Source organism: Micromys minutus (genome assembly GCF_963924665.1).
Source record: "Micromys minutus genome assembly, chromosome: 3".
NCBI lineage: Eukaryota > Metazoa > Chordata > Mammalia > Rodentia > Muridae > Micromys > Micromys minutus.
The window spans coordinates 68,372,073-68,390,222 of NC_137972.1; the positions used below are offsets into that span (position 1 = coordinate 68,372,073).

The 18,150-nt window shown below is 48.2% G+C and overlaps 1 protein-coding gene across 1 annotated transcript in view; it reads left to right on the forward strand.

Moving 5' to 3' along the window:
- Positions 1 to 246: 246 nt before the first annotated feature.
- Positions 247 to 18,150, forward strand: part of ADAMTS17 (ADAM metallopeptidase with thrombospondin type 1 motif 17) — a gene marked incomplete at both ends in the record, with an annotated part of 292,773 nt that continues 274,869 nt past the window's right edge. The window contains 3 exons of the mRNA XM_080913724.1: positions 247 to 322; positions 659 to 1,029; positions 11,358 to 11,523. Of these exons, the coding sequence (XP_080769850.1) occupies positions 247 to 322; positions 659 to 1,029; positions 11,358 to 11,523 (613 nt within the window). The remainder of the gene's footprint in view (positions 323 to 658; positions 1,030 to 11,357; positions 11,524 to 18,150) is intronic.

Consider the following 18,150-nt stretch of genomic DNA (forward strand, 5'->3'; position numbering starts at 1 on the left):
CTACGCACTTTGGTTTCGACCGGCCCTAACCAATACGGACAGGGAAGGCGGAGCAGAGGAAAGCAAAAGCCCAATCACCACCCACTTTCCGAGGAGAAGGTGGGGCTTAGTATTTACCATGTTGGGTTTGTCCGCAGCGCTAATTACTTTTTCCAAAGGCTGCAGGGCTTCACTCTGGCTGGCGTCGCTGCCTCGCGCGCCCCTGCTCTGCCGCTAAGGTCTTGGGGGCTGCTGGTCCCGAGTACCATGTGTGACGGCACCCTGCTGCCCCCTCTCGTCCTGTCCTTGCTGCTGCTGGTGTGGGGGCTGGACCCGGGCACAGGTAGTGTTACTAACTATCGCGGACACTTTCCCGGTGCCTTCCCAAAGCATCCTGGCGCCCAGGTGCATGGGTGGACCGCTGACAGCATCCCCGGAGGAGGAGAACGAAGGCCGCGACCGGAGAACTGGTCTCCGGTCCCCTCTCGGCACGCTGATGGCAAGCTGTCCCCGGGTGCGATCGAGTGGCTTCGCCGACTTGGAGAGGCCCGGCTCTGGGAGGGAAGGGAGTGCGGGGTCACGGCTGCTTGATACCCACGGAGCCCTGGGAGCCAGCGCCGGAGCCGCGGGCAGCCCTGGTGGTCAGGCCGGTGCTGACGCGTGTCCTCTCTCCCCGCAGCTGTCGGCGACGCGGCGGCCGACGTGGAGGTGGTGCTCCCGAGGCGGCTGCGCCCGGACGACGTGCACCTGCAGCTGCTGCCCGGAGCAGCGGGGTTCGGGCGGTGGCGGCGACCGCGAGCATCTTCTGGTGGCCCTTCAGCAGAGCCGGGAGAGCGCGCCCTGCTGTTGCACCTGCCGGCCTTTGGGCGCGACCTATACCTGCAACTGCGTCGCGACCTGCGTTTCCTGTCCCCGGGCTTCGAGGTGGAGGAGGCGGGTGTCTCAGGGCGCAGCGGACAACCCACTGAGCTGTGCTTCTACTCCGGACAAGTCCTGGGCCACCCGGGCTCCCTCGTCTCCCTCAGCGCCTGCGGCGCCGCCGGCGGCCTGGTATTGCCCGCGCCCCCTATGGGTCTGCCCTGCTCAGTCTGTTACTTCTCCTGGGGTGGTCCCGTGGAGGGCTGGGCGGGAGAAAACTTACCTTTCCATCTCCTTCACTTGGCCTTCCTTCTTAGCAGAGGGGACACAAGGGAAGCCCTGCCATTGTCCTGGATTCTGATGTGTACTGAACCTGGCCGGGTGGGGTTGCACTGAGAAATTAGCTATAGTTCACCCAGAGGAAAGAAATTGAACCTGTCGTTTCCACTCTCTCAGCATCAGCACAGATGTGTATGTTTTCTGCACGTTATGGGGAAGGACTAAAGTGTTTATTTCCTCAGTCTGGGAATGGGGTATTTATTATATACCTTTCTTCTGTCCCTTGAGCCTTCTTGTACTAGGAGGAGACCCCAGGCAGGCCATGGGCAATCTCAATTTTGTTAGATGAGAGGTAAGATCAAGAGAGGAACTGCAGCAGCAGCTTTATTGCCTGACCCCACAGTAGGCATTTATCTGGATGCACCCTCAGTGAGAACTGGGGGGTGCTCACCTGTCCCAGGTGTAAGTCCTGCCCTTGCAATTTCTCTTCTCGAAGATCTTGCGTCCCTGCTTGCGACGCGCGTGACAAGTGCACTCGGAGAGGCACAGGAAGTTTGGAGTGGTCTAGCTCTCTTTGCGCTCACCCTTGAGCACTTGGCTACGTGGGTGCCCAGCCAAATTCTTCGCTGCTTCTCCACGGGTGCCCCCAAGGAGAGCGCGTGGCTGGCAGATGGTTTACCCGTGAAGAGCATGGCATCACTCAGAGCGTGCAATGTCTGCATTGCTTCCCCTCCGTCTTCTCACAGCAGACCTCTGGGACAGTGGTTTCTGACACTGTGTTTTGGCAGCCTACCCTGGGCCAGGGAAGCTGCCTCTTCACTCTATATCATCACCTACACATCCAGGAGCAGAGTGTGAAAACCCTCGACTCCAAGGTTTTACTTGATACTTCCGATTTCTTAGTACTGGGTTAGTGTTGGGGGACCTATGGATATTTTCCTGAGAGCAGCCCAATTTTCAGGAATTTTTTAAAGGTCTCATTTTAGGGGATGGTTTACTTTTGTTTAACTGAGAGACATTGGCAGTCTTAGCAAAAGAAGGCAAAGGCACAGATTGTGGTGGGGTCTGGTAGGTGTTAGCGTGGAACGGGGGCAAAGGGTGTAGGCTGTGGGCGAGGAGGCTTAAGTGGAGTGAGAACGGCTCAGATCACTGTAGGACTCGGGTCAGCGCTGTATCATGTTCTGGGAGGGACTCAAAGGCCCACATCATTTCTCCCGTTTTTTGCCAAAGTGTTTCAAGTCTAGGTCACATCCCCGTACCGTACATAGAAACATCTGAATCCCATTTGCTGCGGTTTCGTGAGTTTCTGGAGAGGTCAGAGTTTATACTTCTTGGTGTAAAGTTTCCAGCGAGGAGCTATCTGTGAAGGAGCCCAGGCTGGAAATCTGGAGAACATTGATGTAAAGTCCTCCCAGAGTGATTGCTGAGCCTCCTCCTCTCTGATGGCATCTGAGCCAACTTTTCAGGAAGACTGCACTGCCCTTTGGCACCATGTGAGGGCGCTGTGCCTTAGAGAAAGGAACCCAGCCAAGACTCTTGAGTTCACCCCAGCCAGTTGCGGGTGGACTTGTAAGTCTTGAGATTTTTCAATTCCAGTTTGAGGAGACACTGCTGTTGTTTAGTCTGCCTTATTCATCCAGTTCGTGCAAGCTGCACATTGGACACTCTCCTCGGGTACACGTAGGCAGAGGCGGAGAACAGGAGGGAAGAGACAAGGCTGGGAGCTGGTCTCATAGCGTCAAGGTGATCCTGAAACACAAAGGCAAGAAAGTTTGTGACCTTAAGCTACCAGAGATTGCCCTGCACCCCATCTTTGGCTTGGTTGTCCACCCAGGTGGGTGGTAAAGTTGTGCTAGGACCCTTGACAAGGGAAGAAGCTCTCTGAATTGTGAGGTTGTGTGTGTGTGTGTGTGTGTGTGTGTGTTTACTAGGATAGTCTCAGGATAGTAGGGGGCATGGCCCGGAAGATAGCTCTTGGTAGCTGTTGGGTGGGGGCATTGCAAAAGCCTCCTTGTGTTGAAAGAATCATGTTGAGCAGGGATTGTCAGACTTTTCCCAGAAAGGAGCAGAAAGGGAGTATTTTTACACCGTATGAGCCATCTAGTCTCGGCTGTCTTCTCCATGCTGCCCTTTTTGAATGGCAGCACCTATGGGAGGTGTAGAAACGTGTGTGTGCAGCTGTGCTCAACCCACTCTCTCCTGGAGGCTGGGTAGTATTTTGGCCATTAGTATGTTTGGCCATGGCCAAGGTCTGCAAATGGCTGTGTCTTCACAGGGACAGGAGTAGTGTGTGCTCTGTCTTCCTGGCATTTGTGCTGTCTGAGCTCAGAGATGTTGGGAGTCTGTTTAAAGGGAGCTACATTACCAGGATGGAGCACAGCTAAACTGTTTATAGGGCACAGAGTATAACTCACCCCTTTCCCCCTGTGCTGGCAGCAGGCAGAGGCGTGGGCCTGTGGTGTTTCCCCTTTTCTGTCTTATCGGGAAGAGTTATACCAGCTGCACTTTTTGGATCTTCAAAGACCCCAGGCCCAAGGATTAATTGTTTTCTGTTTCTGCTGCTTCACTTTATTTACATTTCACAGAGTCTTTAGATGTAGCATCCCTTTGGAAGGATTCCTGTAACCATGGACTCGGAAAGCGATGAGCTTTAGGTTAGTGGAGAAAGTATCTCTCCTGATGAATTTACCCAAGCTTCCTGCAACTAGCACGGGTGATGAGGAGGACCCAGCAGAATTCCAAATTGAACTTCCGTGGATAGACAGGGCAGTGGGGACAGGGGAGGGAAGCTTCAGGGAGAGAAAGAGTGTCAATTGCACCAAAGGCTCTACATGGCTTGTCTGAGTGAGTAGGTGAAATGACTGTTTTAGGAACAGGGGAAGGAAGGCTCCAGGCTGTTGTTGGGTCTGATGAAGTTCTGCAGATCTGAATCTGTTCGTTCGAGGATATGGCCTGCAAGGGTATACTGTATAGGAGCTGTGGGGACAGAGAGGTCACTAAACCATTCTGGCAGTGGAACATTAAGTAGCCAAGCACATTTCCAAGGCTATCCCAGAAGGACCAAGAAGAATAGAGTGCCCCTAGGTATGCCTCTTCCAGAAGTCACAGTTGTGTTCCACACAGCAAGGTGTCTCCATTGTGCAAATTATTTATCTTGGTGACCACCTTTGCTCTTAGCAAAGAGAGCACCATTTCTGTGGCCCAGCATGGGCTGGAGATGGGGTGGAGAGGTACCTGTAGAGTTCTTGCAGTTCTCTTGGTGCCTTTAGAGAGTACACACTTTGGTTTTCAGGGGAGGAAGTGTGTGTAGGTAGGAAAGGATGGGGGCTGAGGCTTCCTAGCCAGTGAGTTCTCCTGCAGCAGCTGAGGTTACAAGAGGCTGGTGGTCACATGACCCTTGGAATCAGGAGACAGGGTTGAGATGCTGGCCTTGCACTTTACAAGGTAGTATTGTCTAGCTGTTTGGTTGGTCCATTATTAAATTGCCTCATTTTCTAATGCAAACTTTCTTTGTCCAGTACAGCTGGGTAGGACTTAGTCTGGGCATACTGTAAAGTCTTAGAGTTTGTTGACTACTCAGAAGGGATCAGATAGATTATCATAATGCAAGTTATCACCACAGTGACACAGGTACAATGAATTCATGTCACTGAGAATGGTCGCGTAAAGCATAAATACAGACCACATTCTTGGGCCTTGGTGGAAGGCAACAGCTGAGTGAATGCTAAGAGGCAAGGTTATGGGAAGAAGGGGAGAGACTGCTGTGAAGCTGAAGATGGAAGACTCAAAGAGAATCTGACCAGAAAATTCCAAGGCCTCTGGCCTCCTCTTGGGAGAGCGTTCACACAGCCTCCGTGTGACCTCTTCTTTGGACCTCTCTTGCCCTCCGTGCTCTTTGCACTTTCAATTAATTGTCCTGCTCAGGAGCTTCACCCACCTGCAGCTTTTCAGAATTTTCCAGAACCCCTTAGGATGCCAGGCTCTGATGACTCCGTTCTGAACGTGTCTTAGGGGACTCAGATTTCTCTTTGGAATTCTGCCAAGTGGCATCATTTTTTTTTTTTTTCTAGAAAGAAAAGCTCAAGGTGGGATGATGACCCGGAGTCTTCTTAAACTGACTGTATTCTTAAGCGTGCATACCTGTCTGTCAGTTCATGCATGTTTGTGTATGTGTAATATGTATGTAATTATGCTTAGATTACATGCCCCCCCTTTACACAGTTCTGAGAATCAAACTTGGATCTTCATGCTTGCTAGACTATCTCCCTATTAAGTTAGCATCCCAGCCACTGACTGCAGTCTTGACGCATAATCCCTGAATGCCGAATGGCATTGATGACCTAACCTTAGCTGGGGATGATTGGAAATGTCTTTTCGACTTTTGTATCTGAAACAATCACCATCACTGACTGGTCTTTTTCTGGTTAGGGAAGGGCACTTTTCTGCTCAGGAATGCAAATGCATGGTCAAAACCAAACCAAACCTGCCTGGTCATTTGAGACTGTGACCTTGAGCAAACCTTTAACTCGTGAAGTTCTCCTCACTTGAAGCCATCCAAAGGATAAATGCCATCAGCCTTGCCCTGCTGTTGATGGGATAGGATAAGATCTATCTGTGAAATCTGCAGGAGAAAGCCTGGTTTATTAAGGCATTAAAACCAGGTTTCTCCTATAGCCCTATGGGCTATTTCCAGTTATAGATCAACCAGTCAGCACTGTTGATAAATCTGTGTAAATCTCTGAATAAATCTCCTCTCCACACCTGCATGTGCAGAATAGTTGGAGGAGGCCCCTAGTGAGTCTCAGAGATAAATGTGACACAGCCCTGTCTGAAAAGATGGTCTCCCCCCCCCGCCCCCCCCGTGTGTAGAAGGAAGGCTCACTGCAGCCTTTGGGGGAAGATGAGCCTGAGGATCAAGAGAAAATTTTCGAAGATGGAGCCATCTTCAGTCAAAAGAGGCTTGGAGCTGAAGGGAGTGGATCTCATGTTCTAGGTCAGAAGAGTTATGGCCAAGAGCTACTACGTTCGGGTCCTCCCAAGTGAGTTGGTAGTTGGGTAGGGTGGGGTGGGCTATTTAGGGGATGATGGGAGAGGAACTGAATGGACATATTAGGATGTGATGGGACACCAGATGCCAATCTGTGGCATGTGGAACTTCCCACAGAACAGTGGTTCTCAGCTCTGAACTGAGCAGAAACCCTGCTGGGCTGGTTACACTGACTGCTGAGCCCTACCCATGGGCCGTTTGTGGGTGCCCCTGCTGCTGTTGTTGGCCCAGGTTTACACTTGTGCCAAATGGTGACAGAGGACTTTTTAACAGTTGTCTGGGGCATGCTGGTGAGAACGTAGTGAGGAGGACAGGAAAGGACCTTTGGGGTGACATAGTCATTAGGCCTTTGATGGGGGAGATGACCATGGAAAGAATGACAGCCACACAAGGGAGTCTCCACAGAGAGCTTGTGGTCCTTTGCAGCTATCTGACTGTAGTGAGCAGACCATCAAGGGGCCTCACATTCAGAGGAGGAAGCTAGCATTGGAAAGACCTGGCATCTGGATTCAGGAATTTCACATTTGCAGATGTGGCCGCAAGACTGAGGGTTGAGGTTGGGAAGGCTCTCGTGTATTGATTCTGGGCAGGGTCAGGAAGGCCTCATGTTCTAGTTGGCTCAGTATCTGGCGGGTTCCACACCTCTCAGCATACCAACCAAACTCTGTGTACACACAGAACATGACGTATTTTCAACCCTACCCTGCACACACTGACATGACCGCAGATAGCATAGGCCAGAGAATCCCTACATAGCGTTTGGGGCCGTGTGTTTTGTAATAGCCAAACAGTCTTGGGATAGTCCAGGTTCCAAATCCAGGCACTTCTAGACATCAAAGTCAAGCCCTGAGGTAGCATGAGTCTCCACATCCTGTTAAAAGCTATCGTGGTAGATTTTGTTTATGGCTGTCCACTGAATTTCCTGATGAGGGATCTATCCCCTCCCAGAGCAGGGCCTGGATGTCAGGGCTCTTCATGTAATGCTAAGTATCATGGAGCTGGGGGTGACAGCTTCTAGTCAAGAGCTCAATGGGGTATCTAGTTTAGTGAGATCTAGGCCAATCCATTCAGTGTCTCTAGGAACTATGATGTGGCAGGCTTGGGAAAAATCAGGAAGGATAGTTCTGATCCTGCTTCAGTGGAACTATTTGGTTGTAAAAATGTCTGATAACATGGGGGCAAACATTAGACAGCTGGGAGTGGGGCTTGGGGGAAAGAGTGGAGGGAAGGGGGAGATAAAGAGGACTGGAGAGCACTTAAGTGTAAGATTGTGAGTGGGGGACACAAATGACATACATTCTTTTGACACAAATTGTACATATTTATGGAACAACAGAGTATCTTATTCTGGGACCTGTGAAGGTAGGGTAAATGTTAGAATTACTCGGGGGAGCCTTTAGACCAGTGTCCTTGTGTGGGGAGGCACCAAATGACTCTTCCAGAGGTGGCATGTCAGATATTTACATTAGGATTCACAACTGTAGCAAATTTACAGTTACAAAGTAGCAACAAAGTAATTTTATTTGGGGGGTTACCCCTGTATTAAAGGGTTGCAGTGTTAGGAAGGTTGAGACCCACTGGTCTAAATCATGAAACTGAGGCCTCCCCCTTGGGGAAGAGGGAGGGTTGTGTTTTTATGGGTGGCCCACAGGCTGGGAAGTTTATGTAGCTATTTCTACTGGTCCTGGTCATGATTGAAAGTAAGGTTCCCTCCATCCAGTACTGTTCTCTTCCTGCCCCAGTGGAAGGGAAGCTGTATCTAGGACTCCCCCCACCAAAAGATGCCCTGAAAAAAAAAAGGCTTTTACTAAAGTAAGAGATTTTGATTGTGTGTGTGAAGGGTTTCCTGCCAGACATCTCTAGCTCTGAAACCTTGCATCGGATCTGGCTTCTCTACGATTTCTACACACACCATGGGAAGAGTAACTGGCTTTGGAAGTGCTGGGGACTGGAGCCGACTTTGGCCTTCCACAGTCAGAGTACTTCCAGAATAACCCAGCCTTCAGTGAAATTGAGGGCCAATTATGATGGAAGGTGTGTTTGGCACACAAGCCTCTGCGCTGCCCACCCCTTCACACTCTGAGAAATCCCAGTGAGCAAACTCAAGTTTTTGCCTCCAAGTGGAGAGAGGGGTGGGGGCGTTGACACTGGGTTCTCCTGCAAGTTACACAGTGCCCCTCTGAGACAGTCTCATTTAGGTAGTAAAGTCGGTGAGTTGACCTTGGCTGGGGTTCTAACAAAATGGGAACCTTGAACTCTGCTTAGAGCTAGAAGTATGGTTTCACACTGGCTGTTGGGAAGGATGCTCTGGGGAGCTGAGCTGGTCTTCTTCTCTTCCCGTGTGGAACCTGACTGACTTATTTGGCTTGAAGAATAAAGCACATCTTAAAGATGGTGCCCGGCTTGAGATAAGCCACAGTGTTGTTCTGAGGATAGTATTCTCAAACTGCCAACCAGACCAGCGCTGTCTGTCACTGTTGGGGGACTTGCTAGAAGGGCACGTTGTTGAACCTGACCTAAGGCTTCCAGGTGATTCTGCTACATAGGGCTTGCTTGAACCCCTGGGTCAGTATGATGTAGTGTTTTCTTTGTGAGAGATATGAGCACATGCTTTGGGGTCAGAGGTTAGCCTTGGCTAACCTTAGATACTGTATACTTTGCTTTTTTTTTTTATGAGACCTGGTCCTTCTCTGGCCTGAAACATATCAAGTAGGCTATTCTGACTGGCTAGTAAATCCCAGGGACTTTCCTGTCTCTGCCTCCTCTCCAGTGTTGGGATTATAAACATTTGCATCATACCTGGCTCTCATGCTTCTGGGGCAAGCTGTTTACCTACCATGGCTTTAGAAATGGAGGGAGGTGAGGATGTATGTGTATATGTTTGGCTCCCTATGGTGGGTCTGCCCAGTGTGAACCTGTGCTGGCCAAGGCAGGCCTGAGCCGGGTGGCCCAGCAGAGAGGATGCTGCAAAAATCATCTCTCAGAGTGGAACAATTCACCTTTGGCCATTTCACCTTCTGGGGGAGGTTTGTCTCGTCTTGTTGCCTGCATGTTAAGGAAGGACACTCAGAGCAGGCAGGGAGGAGCAGCTGCTTCAATGCTGGCAGCATTACTTCCAGGGAAAAGTTCCCTGCACCCCTCTCCATTGATATTTACACTAGTAACAAGACAAATTAACCTGGGTGTGTGGGTGTACATTTTTAATCCCAGCTCTCTGGAGGTTTCTGAGATTTCTACACCAGCCAGGGAGACTCTGTCTCAAAAAGAGGGGAAAAAAGACATTAAAAAAGTACTAGTTTTAAAGTTTTTCATTTGATTCATAAATCTTATTAGGTAGCAAGTATTTACACTTACTGTTAAGAGGATGATGATTTATCTTTAGGCTCATTTACAAATGTGATTTTTCACTTTGAATATTCAGTGCTGTCTTAGAAATCTCACATTCAATTTTGTTTTTAAGTTCTTTTGGCTATTTGAAGTCAAGCCTTTCACTAGAGTTTGAGATTATATAAACCATTCTTCTAAGCCTGACAGCCCCACTTTATAAATACAGGAAGGCCTAAGGTCTCTTTACACACCCTGATAATGTTTTTAAAATGACCATTTAAAATTAGAGTACATTACTAAACCCATCAGACATTCTCTTGGTTTCTCTTAAATGCTGCAAGTTTGTGGTGGAAATCTGTAAGTCATCCTCCCCCTCTAGTAATTAATGTTACACACAGGAATGGATCCTTTGTCTTGGTGTCTCCTTTCCAATAGCCTCAAAGAAGGACACAATACACGTTCCCATTAGGGATATAGTGCTCTGGCCTGCAGTTTGAAAGGTGCTTCCACAGTGCATCACCATGATGACTGCACTTTGGAGACAGATTCTCATGTATCCCACACTAAGCTCAAACTCTTGATCCTCCTGCCTCAGTCTCTCAAGAGCTGGGGTGATGAGTGTATACCACCACACCTAGCTCAGCTAGACCACAGAGATTTAGTTAATGTGTGTAGCTGTTTTGTTTGCATTCTGTGCACACCCCATGTGCACAGTACTCATGGGGGCCAGAAAAGGGGGCTAAACCCCCTGGAATGGGAGGTCACAGTTGTGAGCCACCATGTAGGTGCTGGGATTCAAACCCAGGTCCTCTGCAAGAGCAACTGCTCATTACCCCATGGCTGAGGCAAACCACCTCTCCAGCACCTCAGATGGACTTGTTAGGGGTTGCTTTTTAGGGCTTCAAATATTGCTTAGTTGTAGGGTACTTGACTAAGCATGTCACAGTTCATGCAAGGCCTAGGTTCAGCCTCAGCATATCTGTGTGTGTGTGTGTGTGTGTGTGTGTGTGTGTGTGTGTGTGTGCATATGTGTGAGTATAAGAAAGGAGAAGGTGGGAGATTAAATGATACAGGGCTATCAAGACAGCCTAGTGGGTAAAGATGCTTACCAGCAAGTCTAATATGGTAGAAGGAAAGAACTGACTTCCTAAAGTTGTCCCTGACCTTCTTATACATGCGACAGTGCACTTTTGTGTGTGTGTGTGTGTGTCTGTGTGTGTGTGTGTGTGTGTGTGTGTCATCTTTTTTGAAAGCAGGCTTGGAAAATAAATACTGGTGATGTGGGCATCCCACAGCAGTGTCAACCCCACCGTGCTGGTTTTATGTCACGTTGACACAAGCTAGAGTCATTTGGGAAGAACTCTCAACTGAGAACATGTTCCATGAGATTGACCCTTTAGGCACCTGTAGGACATTTTCTTAATTAATGATAGATAGGGAGAGGGCCCAGCCCATTGTGGGTGGTGCCACCCCTCGGCTGGTGGCCCTGGGTTCTATGAGAAAGCCGGCTGACCAAGCCAGTAAGCAGGCTCCTGTGTGGTCTCCCCAGCAGTTCCTATTCTGACTTCTCTTGTGGATGCTGTGATCTGCAAGGTAAAATAAACCCTATTCTACCAAGTTCGTTTTGATCATGGTGTACTGTCACAGCAGTAGTAACCTTGTCTAAGACACCCACTCATCCAAACCTCCCAACGTAACTACTCAGTGGGATATTTTTAAGTCCAATGGAGATCAATCATCATGGGGGCTCGGCAGCCAATGGAAGCATAAACCCAGATGAGGCAAATCAAAGCCCAGCCCACATACTGCTGGGACCACAAACATGAATGAAGAAGAATAACCAATGTCTTGTCTCCTTTCTGGGCAGGTTGGTCTCATCCAGCTTGAGCAGGAGCAGGTATTCATCCAGCCTCTCAACAACTCAGGGGGCCCATTCAGCGGGAGAGAGCATCTGGTCAGACGCAAATGGTCCTCCACCCCCAGCCCATCTTCCGAGATCGAGGGACCCAGGCAGCGCTGCAAAGTAGTGACAGGTGAGTCTAGACAGCAGAGGGGTTTACCGCCATGTGGTCGCACGGGCTGAAGTCATATTAGAGGACTTGCCTTCTTTACACAGACACGTGTCACACAATGGTAGCGCCACAATTCTGAGAAGGATTTTATTAGTCGATTTCCTTCCTTCATGGATAGCATAATATTATGCACTTAGATTAAGATGACTACAATGTCACCAGGTGGTAGAATCTTATAGGATCACCACTGTATTTATCATCTGTTGTTAATAGAAACCGTGTGACTGTCATCTGGGAATACTTTGGAACCTGTGCTATTGTCCCTGAAGCCACTTTTTTTTTTTTTTTTTTTTTTTTTTTTTTTGGCCTGTCCTAGTGTTAACATTTCATGCTTAACTGCCCTTTGAAAAAGTTTTATTTCTGCAACGAATGCAGGCTTGCCTTGGAATGGAGCCTTAGTTTTCTGTTTTGTTTTTGCATGTCAGGGTTTCTTTTTGTAGCCCCAGCTGGCCTGGAACTTGGTTTGTAGAGCAGACTAGCCTCGATTTCAGAAATGTGTCTGCCTCTTACTCTTGAGTGCTGGGATTAAAGGTGTGCACCGTTATGCTTGACTTCAGGGCCTTAGTTTTAAGCATCAGGAAGAAGTAGATACCAGAACACCTATTACCAAGTACCAGGTTGGCAGCATAGCTGGGTTACAATTTTCCCTACTCCGATGAGACCCCCTTATGAGCTTTCCTACCTTTTTATATGCTAGCCCTCAGTCTTGGATGCTATAAAGAGAATTGCTTGGGCAACCCATGGAACCTGGACCCGCAGCATCTGCATCACATGGAAACATATGTCCTCTGGCCTCACATCTGTCCTGCAGCATCTAGAGGGCTGACCCCCAGCATCCACGCATACTCATATTTGTATGCACATGCACCCACCCACCCACCCACCCACACACACACACACATACACTGACACGTGGAACACAAGCATACACCCCACCCCCACCCCCAGTGTCACTTACTTAGTTGTTCTCTCATATCCTGAGCTAATTGCTCTGAGGTGTGACTTGAGTGCCAGGGTTTAAAAACATGACATGGAATCTGGGTCCATTCTGTACCTCCAATTGAGCAACCGTGGGCTACCAGGTATTTAAGCATACCTCCCGGTGCTGTATTACTGACAGTGTGCCTGAAAATGTTCGCTCGCTAAGTTGGACAGCCTGCATCTTCAGGTAGTGTTTCTTCCTGGCTGGGTCCTGCTTTCATTGCTCGGAGTTGCACTATGGCTGTTTCCTTGGAAACAAGTCAGGATTGCTTTACAGACCAGTTCAGTCATTGCCTGAGGCTTGTTGTTTGTTTCACTTCTTAGGCTGTCTGCCTGTGGCAGGGAGGGTTAGCAGCAAACAGGATGAGTGAGTCTAAGGAGAGCTGCCCCAATTACAGGGTTTTTCTTAATTGCTGTCCACACCCTTAACAAATGTTGGGAACAAAGACCCCAGTGTAACATTAATAGTCACTAAAATGCCCTTTAGTGGGATTCAGGGGGTTTTGACTCATGGGTATGAACTTTATAGGTCAGTTTTATTGGATCATTTATCCCTCCCCCTCCTCGTTATCTGCTTTATAGTGAACAGCTATTAATTGTTTGCCAGTGTTTGTGCGCTGTCTGCAACCGACCGGAGCACAGGGGTTCAGAGGCTGACTCTGCTCTGCTCTTTCTCAGTCCTGGTGGTGTGTTGGCATCACCTGGAGAGCTTGACCAACTAACTGCTCATATCTACCCGCTTTAGCTGGTCTGGAACAGAACCTGGGCATCTGACCACGCAACAGTCCCCCAGGTAGCTCTAACATCTGCCTGGTGAGAAATGCCACCCGGCAGCTTTGATGCTGGGATATGATGCCAGTCTATAAGGATGTTCAGAAGATCCGTAGCTATGCTTCTGTGCATGTGGTCTGCAGGATGGACACTAATCCAGGGAATAAGCTGAATCTGTGGGCCACTGAGGGTGAATTTTTCTCAGCCAAGAGCCGTCCTGTTGGGCCACACAGTGACGGGCAGATGGGTTTGATTTGCCTCACTCTAGTGAGCACCCATCAGCTGCCACCCTGTGACCTGCAACCCGGCATGTCTGCCAATGAGCTAATGGGACGTTTATCTGATGACCTGCTTCCATCCTCTCTGAGGGAGCAACAACTAGAATTGCTGAGCAAATAGCAGATGGTGCTGGTGTTTGCATTTTTTTTTTTTTTTTTTTTGTTTCTTTGGTTTTGTTTTTGTGCTCGCAGCTAATTTTGGAACATGTTCTGAGACTGTTTAGCCATGAATGGGCGAGATAAAATGAGGAGCCAGGGTGGGGCAGATGTGATAAAGACTAAATTAACTGCTGCTATACAGGCTGCAGAGCAATCTCGGAATTTGCCTCGAAATTGGTCTTTTCTTCCTTTCTCCCAAGACTTAGACCAGCTTCCTCTGAGGCATGGGAGTGCTCATATGTGACACAGGTTCCTTAGGAGGTAGGGGCGTGACACTGGGGACACAGGTACACCGTGCTTTAGCTGCTTTTTGTTTTGCATGCCATCCTAGGTCCATGCTTCTGCTGTGTTGAGAAAGATGTTGGTCTTTTGTTGGACTTAGCTAATAAGGCTTTTCTTATTTGGATTAGCTTTTTCACCCTGCGCTTCAGAACTTGGAGTAAATTAACTTCCCGGCACACTAGCAAAGTACATTCTTGAAGTTTTCTATGAGGGTTGATCGGTTGAACCCAAGCTTCCCAGAGTAACATGGTTTATCTAAATGAAACAAATGGCTGTAGGTTTCCCCGTGGTGAATCAATATGGACCCTTTACTGCTTAGTCCTCAGACTTGACCTCACACTGGCTGGACTGACTCCTCCAGGTGAGGAGGAATCCAACAGGTCTACCCTGAGTCTAACCTGGACCTACCTAAGAGATGAACTTCATTAACTGTCTAGTAGCTTGTGTCTGGGTAGGAGAGGAACTCGAGAGACTAGCACAGCCAGCGGTCCCCAGGAGGAGGGTAACCTCCTTTCCAGAGACACTACTGGGCTTTGATTTCTGGGAAATTCCAGTGGGGATCCTGGTAAAGGAAGAGACTAAGTCTTTTCCCTCCTAGGGATTTCTTTTTAGAGCGCCATACACTGATTCATTCACGAAATAAAACTCTAGTTTGCAATAGGGCAAGAAAATATGGAATCTACAAACTTTTTTGGCAGGGTGGGAGGGGATATAATCATGAAGGAAGGCCTTTGGCTATTTTTGATAGCTGAAATGGTACTTCAGATATGCGGAAATGTCCTTTAAGTTTTAGAAGTCAAAGCTTTGCCTTCTCTGCTCCTTTGACTTCCTTACTGTTGTCAATGCCACATGAACACAGCAGAAGTCAAGAAAAAAACAAAAAAGGGAGCTGACAATGGGAGTATTTTAAAAAGAGGAATTCCATCACAGTGTTGATCAAAAGAGTGAGCCCCCTGGGATATAGATCTGCTCCAGAGTGGGGGTTACACGGAACTGGGGTGTGTTTACAAAGCTCTGTCATCATTTCTTTGTGAACCTGTTAGCTGCTTTCTAGTATTGTCTGGTGCAAGTAGAGTAACAAAAGCCATTTTTGATGAGTGTCTAAAAGATAGCACAACTTTTCAAAAAATTTTATATTGCTAATTGGTATAAAAATGTGTCTGTCTAAGCATCCATATCCATGCTAATGCATAGCTGGCCAGGACTTGGGCTTTATTTCAACTAAGATTCATTAGTTAGAAACAAAGGGGATCAAACGGGCCTACATTCTAGAAATCTTGGCCCGAGCTTACAGGGTTGAGGGGTGAAGTGGGAGGCTGGACTTCAGGTTATGCTTGACCTCGTCATCTTTATGTTATCTCCGAGTTCTCAGATGACGTTACTGTCAGTTTGCCACTGCATTCAAATATGTGGAGTCAGCATCCCATCTGCTTCCTGCAGGGAGAGTGCAGGTGACAATACCCCAGGTGACTGTGGGCCAGCCCTCTGCCTGCTCTCCCTGACCTGACTTCCCGCAGGCCACCTTACTCCAGGCTAACATATGGTTGTGTGGGTTTATATGGCACTCCTCCTTGGGCTAAGCCAGTGTTCTAGCCCCACAGTTGATATATGGCCACTGCCTTTCTGTTTCTACAGTGAGTAATCTAAGCTGATCAGCTCCTCTCGGCCCATCTGGACTATGGGGAAGAGCGGCAGTGTGAGCCCTTGCTCATTTAGGAGGGGCTAATTCCTCTGAGATCGATTCCTCTAGATCAGTGGCCCTCAGTCTATGGTTGCCTAAGACCATCAGAAATATTAGATTTTTACATTATGGTTCATAGCAGTAGCAAAATTATAGTTATAAAGTAGCAAATTAAAAAAAAAGTAATTTTCTGGATGGGGGGGTCATCAAAACATGAGGAACTGTGTTGAAGGGTCTCAGCATTAGGAAGGTTGAGAAGCACTGGTCTTGACTTTGAGATGTTAACTCATTGGTGAGGTTTTAATAGTACTACTACTACTACTACTACTACTACTACTACTACTAATAATAATAATAATAATAATTGATAATAGACAATGTATATGATTTTTTTTTCTGATTTTGCTCAGTGTTCATTGATGGGAACAGTGGTCTTTTCTGTTTCTTGTCTGCAATAAGAAATGGATGGGGACAGGGGAGGTGGCTCAGCAAGCAAAGCCTTTGTCATGCAAGAACGAGGGGTGGAGATCCTCAGCACCTGTCCTGATGCTGGGTGTGTGGTAGCCTGTGAGACTAGCTGTATTGATGAGCTCTGGGTGAAAGATCCTGCTTGAGGTATAAGGTGGTGAGCAATTAGGGAAGACACCCTCTGTCAGTTCTGACCCCCACACTCACATGCATAGACATGCATGTACACTCTTTCACATGTATCCACATACATGCAAATATGCATGTATTCCATACAATACATATGCCAAGAATGGAATTAAGCTGCTACTCTGAATTTCCCCAACCCAGGATTTATATACCTATTTGCATATAATTTGCAAAATGCTTTTCAATGAACACTAATTGCAGCTCTAATGTTTAATAATTATTATGCCACAAGGAACAGAAGGAACACTTGTGTTAGGGACACAATTCTGGTTCCCACTGGGGAGACTTAGCAGATCTCCATCTCTGCCGCGGTCCGCTGGGACCTCCCACAACAACATGCCACTGGAGGAGGGTTAAAACCTGTCCTCGGCTGTGGAGGCTGGAAGTTCAAGGTCAGGGTTGGCTGGGTTAGTCTTTCTGAGGCTGCGAGAGGCACTCTGTTGCAGGCCTTTCTCCTTCTATTTTAAATGCCCATCTCCCTCCGCATACCTTCTCAGGGACCCTCTTGGTGACTTCATTTCTTAGTTACCTGCAGAAAACCGTTTTCTATTTGTACAGCTACACTGTGAGGTAGTAGGGGGTTGGGACTTGGGGATTTGAAGACAGGGAAAAATTCGGCTCCTTCCAGCCTCTGTTTCCCACCCCCTCCACCCTGCATCTGGAACATGGAGATTACCACAACATGCATTGACCATTCTCCACAGACATGATGATGGCCGTCTTGCCCTCCTCCCCCAGTTGTTGGCTCAGTGCAAGTGAGGGTGATTGGCACCACTCCCAGTGCTGAGATGTGGCTAAGGGCACTCTCACAGTGACTGCGCATACCACGGTTGGCTTGTCACCCCCTCCATGTTTCCTTTGGAGACCTCAGACAAGTTTGGAACAACAGCTTCTCTGGCCTTTCTTTCCCTCTTCTAGGACAGAACAGTGTCCTCCTGAGCTCACGGGAGTGCCGAGTCAGAGTGCTGGCACTTAGACACTAGTAAACAATTGGCTATTTCTGCGCCTACCATGGTTAGATCATCCATACACTAACTCTTCATTGTCGAGACACCAGTCGTGCCCTGGACCATTGCTCCAGTGTCGTGGTTCTAGATTCAGGACAGGGAGGGGCTCCCACAGAGCACTGAGCAGGGACCCAAAGGTTTCCATGGCCATACTTGTTCCTGACATCCTTCTCAAAAGCAAATCCACAAAACAAAACAAAACAAAACAAACAGAACCCAAGGTTTTGTTTTTCAAGATGAAAATGTTCCCTTGAAGGTCTCAGGCTTTTCCCTCTCCTCTGCTCCTTTACAGCCTGGTTGGGGGTGGGAGACTAACGAAACAAACAGAGGGAGTGACGTTTAGTTTTAGTAATGGAATATCAGGCAAAGTCATCACGCCGAACCAAAGCCAGAGAGCCTCTCTCCCTGCACTTTGTCTTAAGCCTTGTTAATGTCCGGCTGTAGTTGCTTCAGAGAGAAGTGAACGTTCATGGCCTCATACCCTCCTCTGGCATGTTCTCCAGAAGAAGCCGCCAGGCGATGCTGATGTGGCTGCTTCATATCTTGTTCTCTTACAGAGTGTAAGCCGCATCCGTATTTAAAGTCCACATGAATGGTTTCCTATCGAGCAGCTTACGTTTAGCATCCGCAGTAATGGCTTCCAGCCTTATTGATGTTTATGGATGCGAGTCAAGTCCACTCAGCCACTGTGGAAGCTTGCCTGTAATCTTTGCAAGGATTTATCTTCCTCCTCTCTAATGCCTTTTATTTTCTCTTTATTCCGTTGATAAGT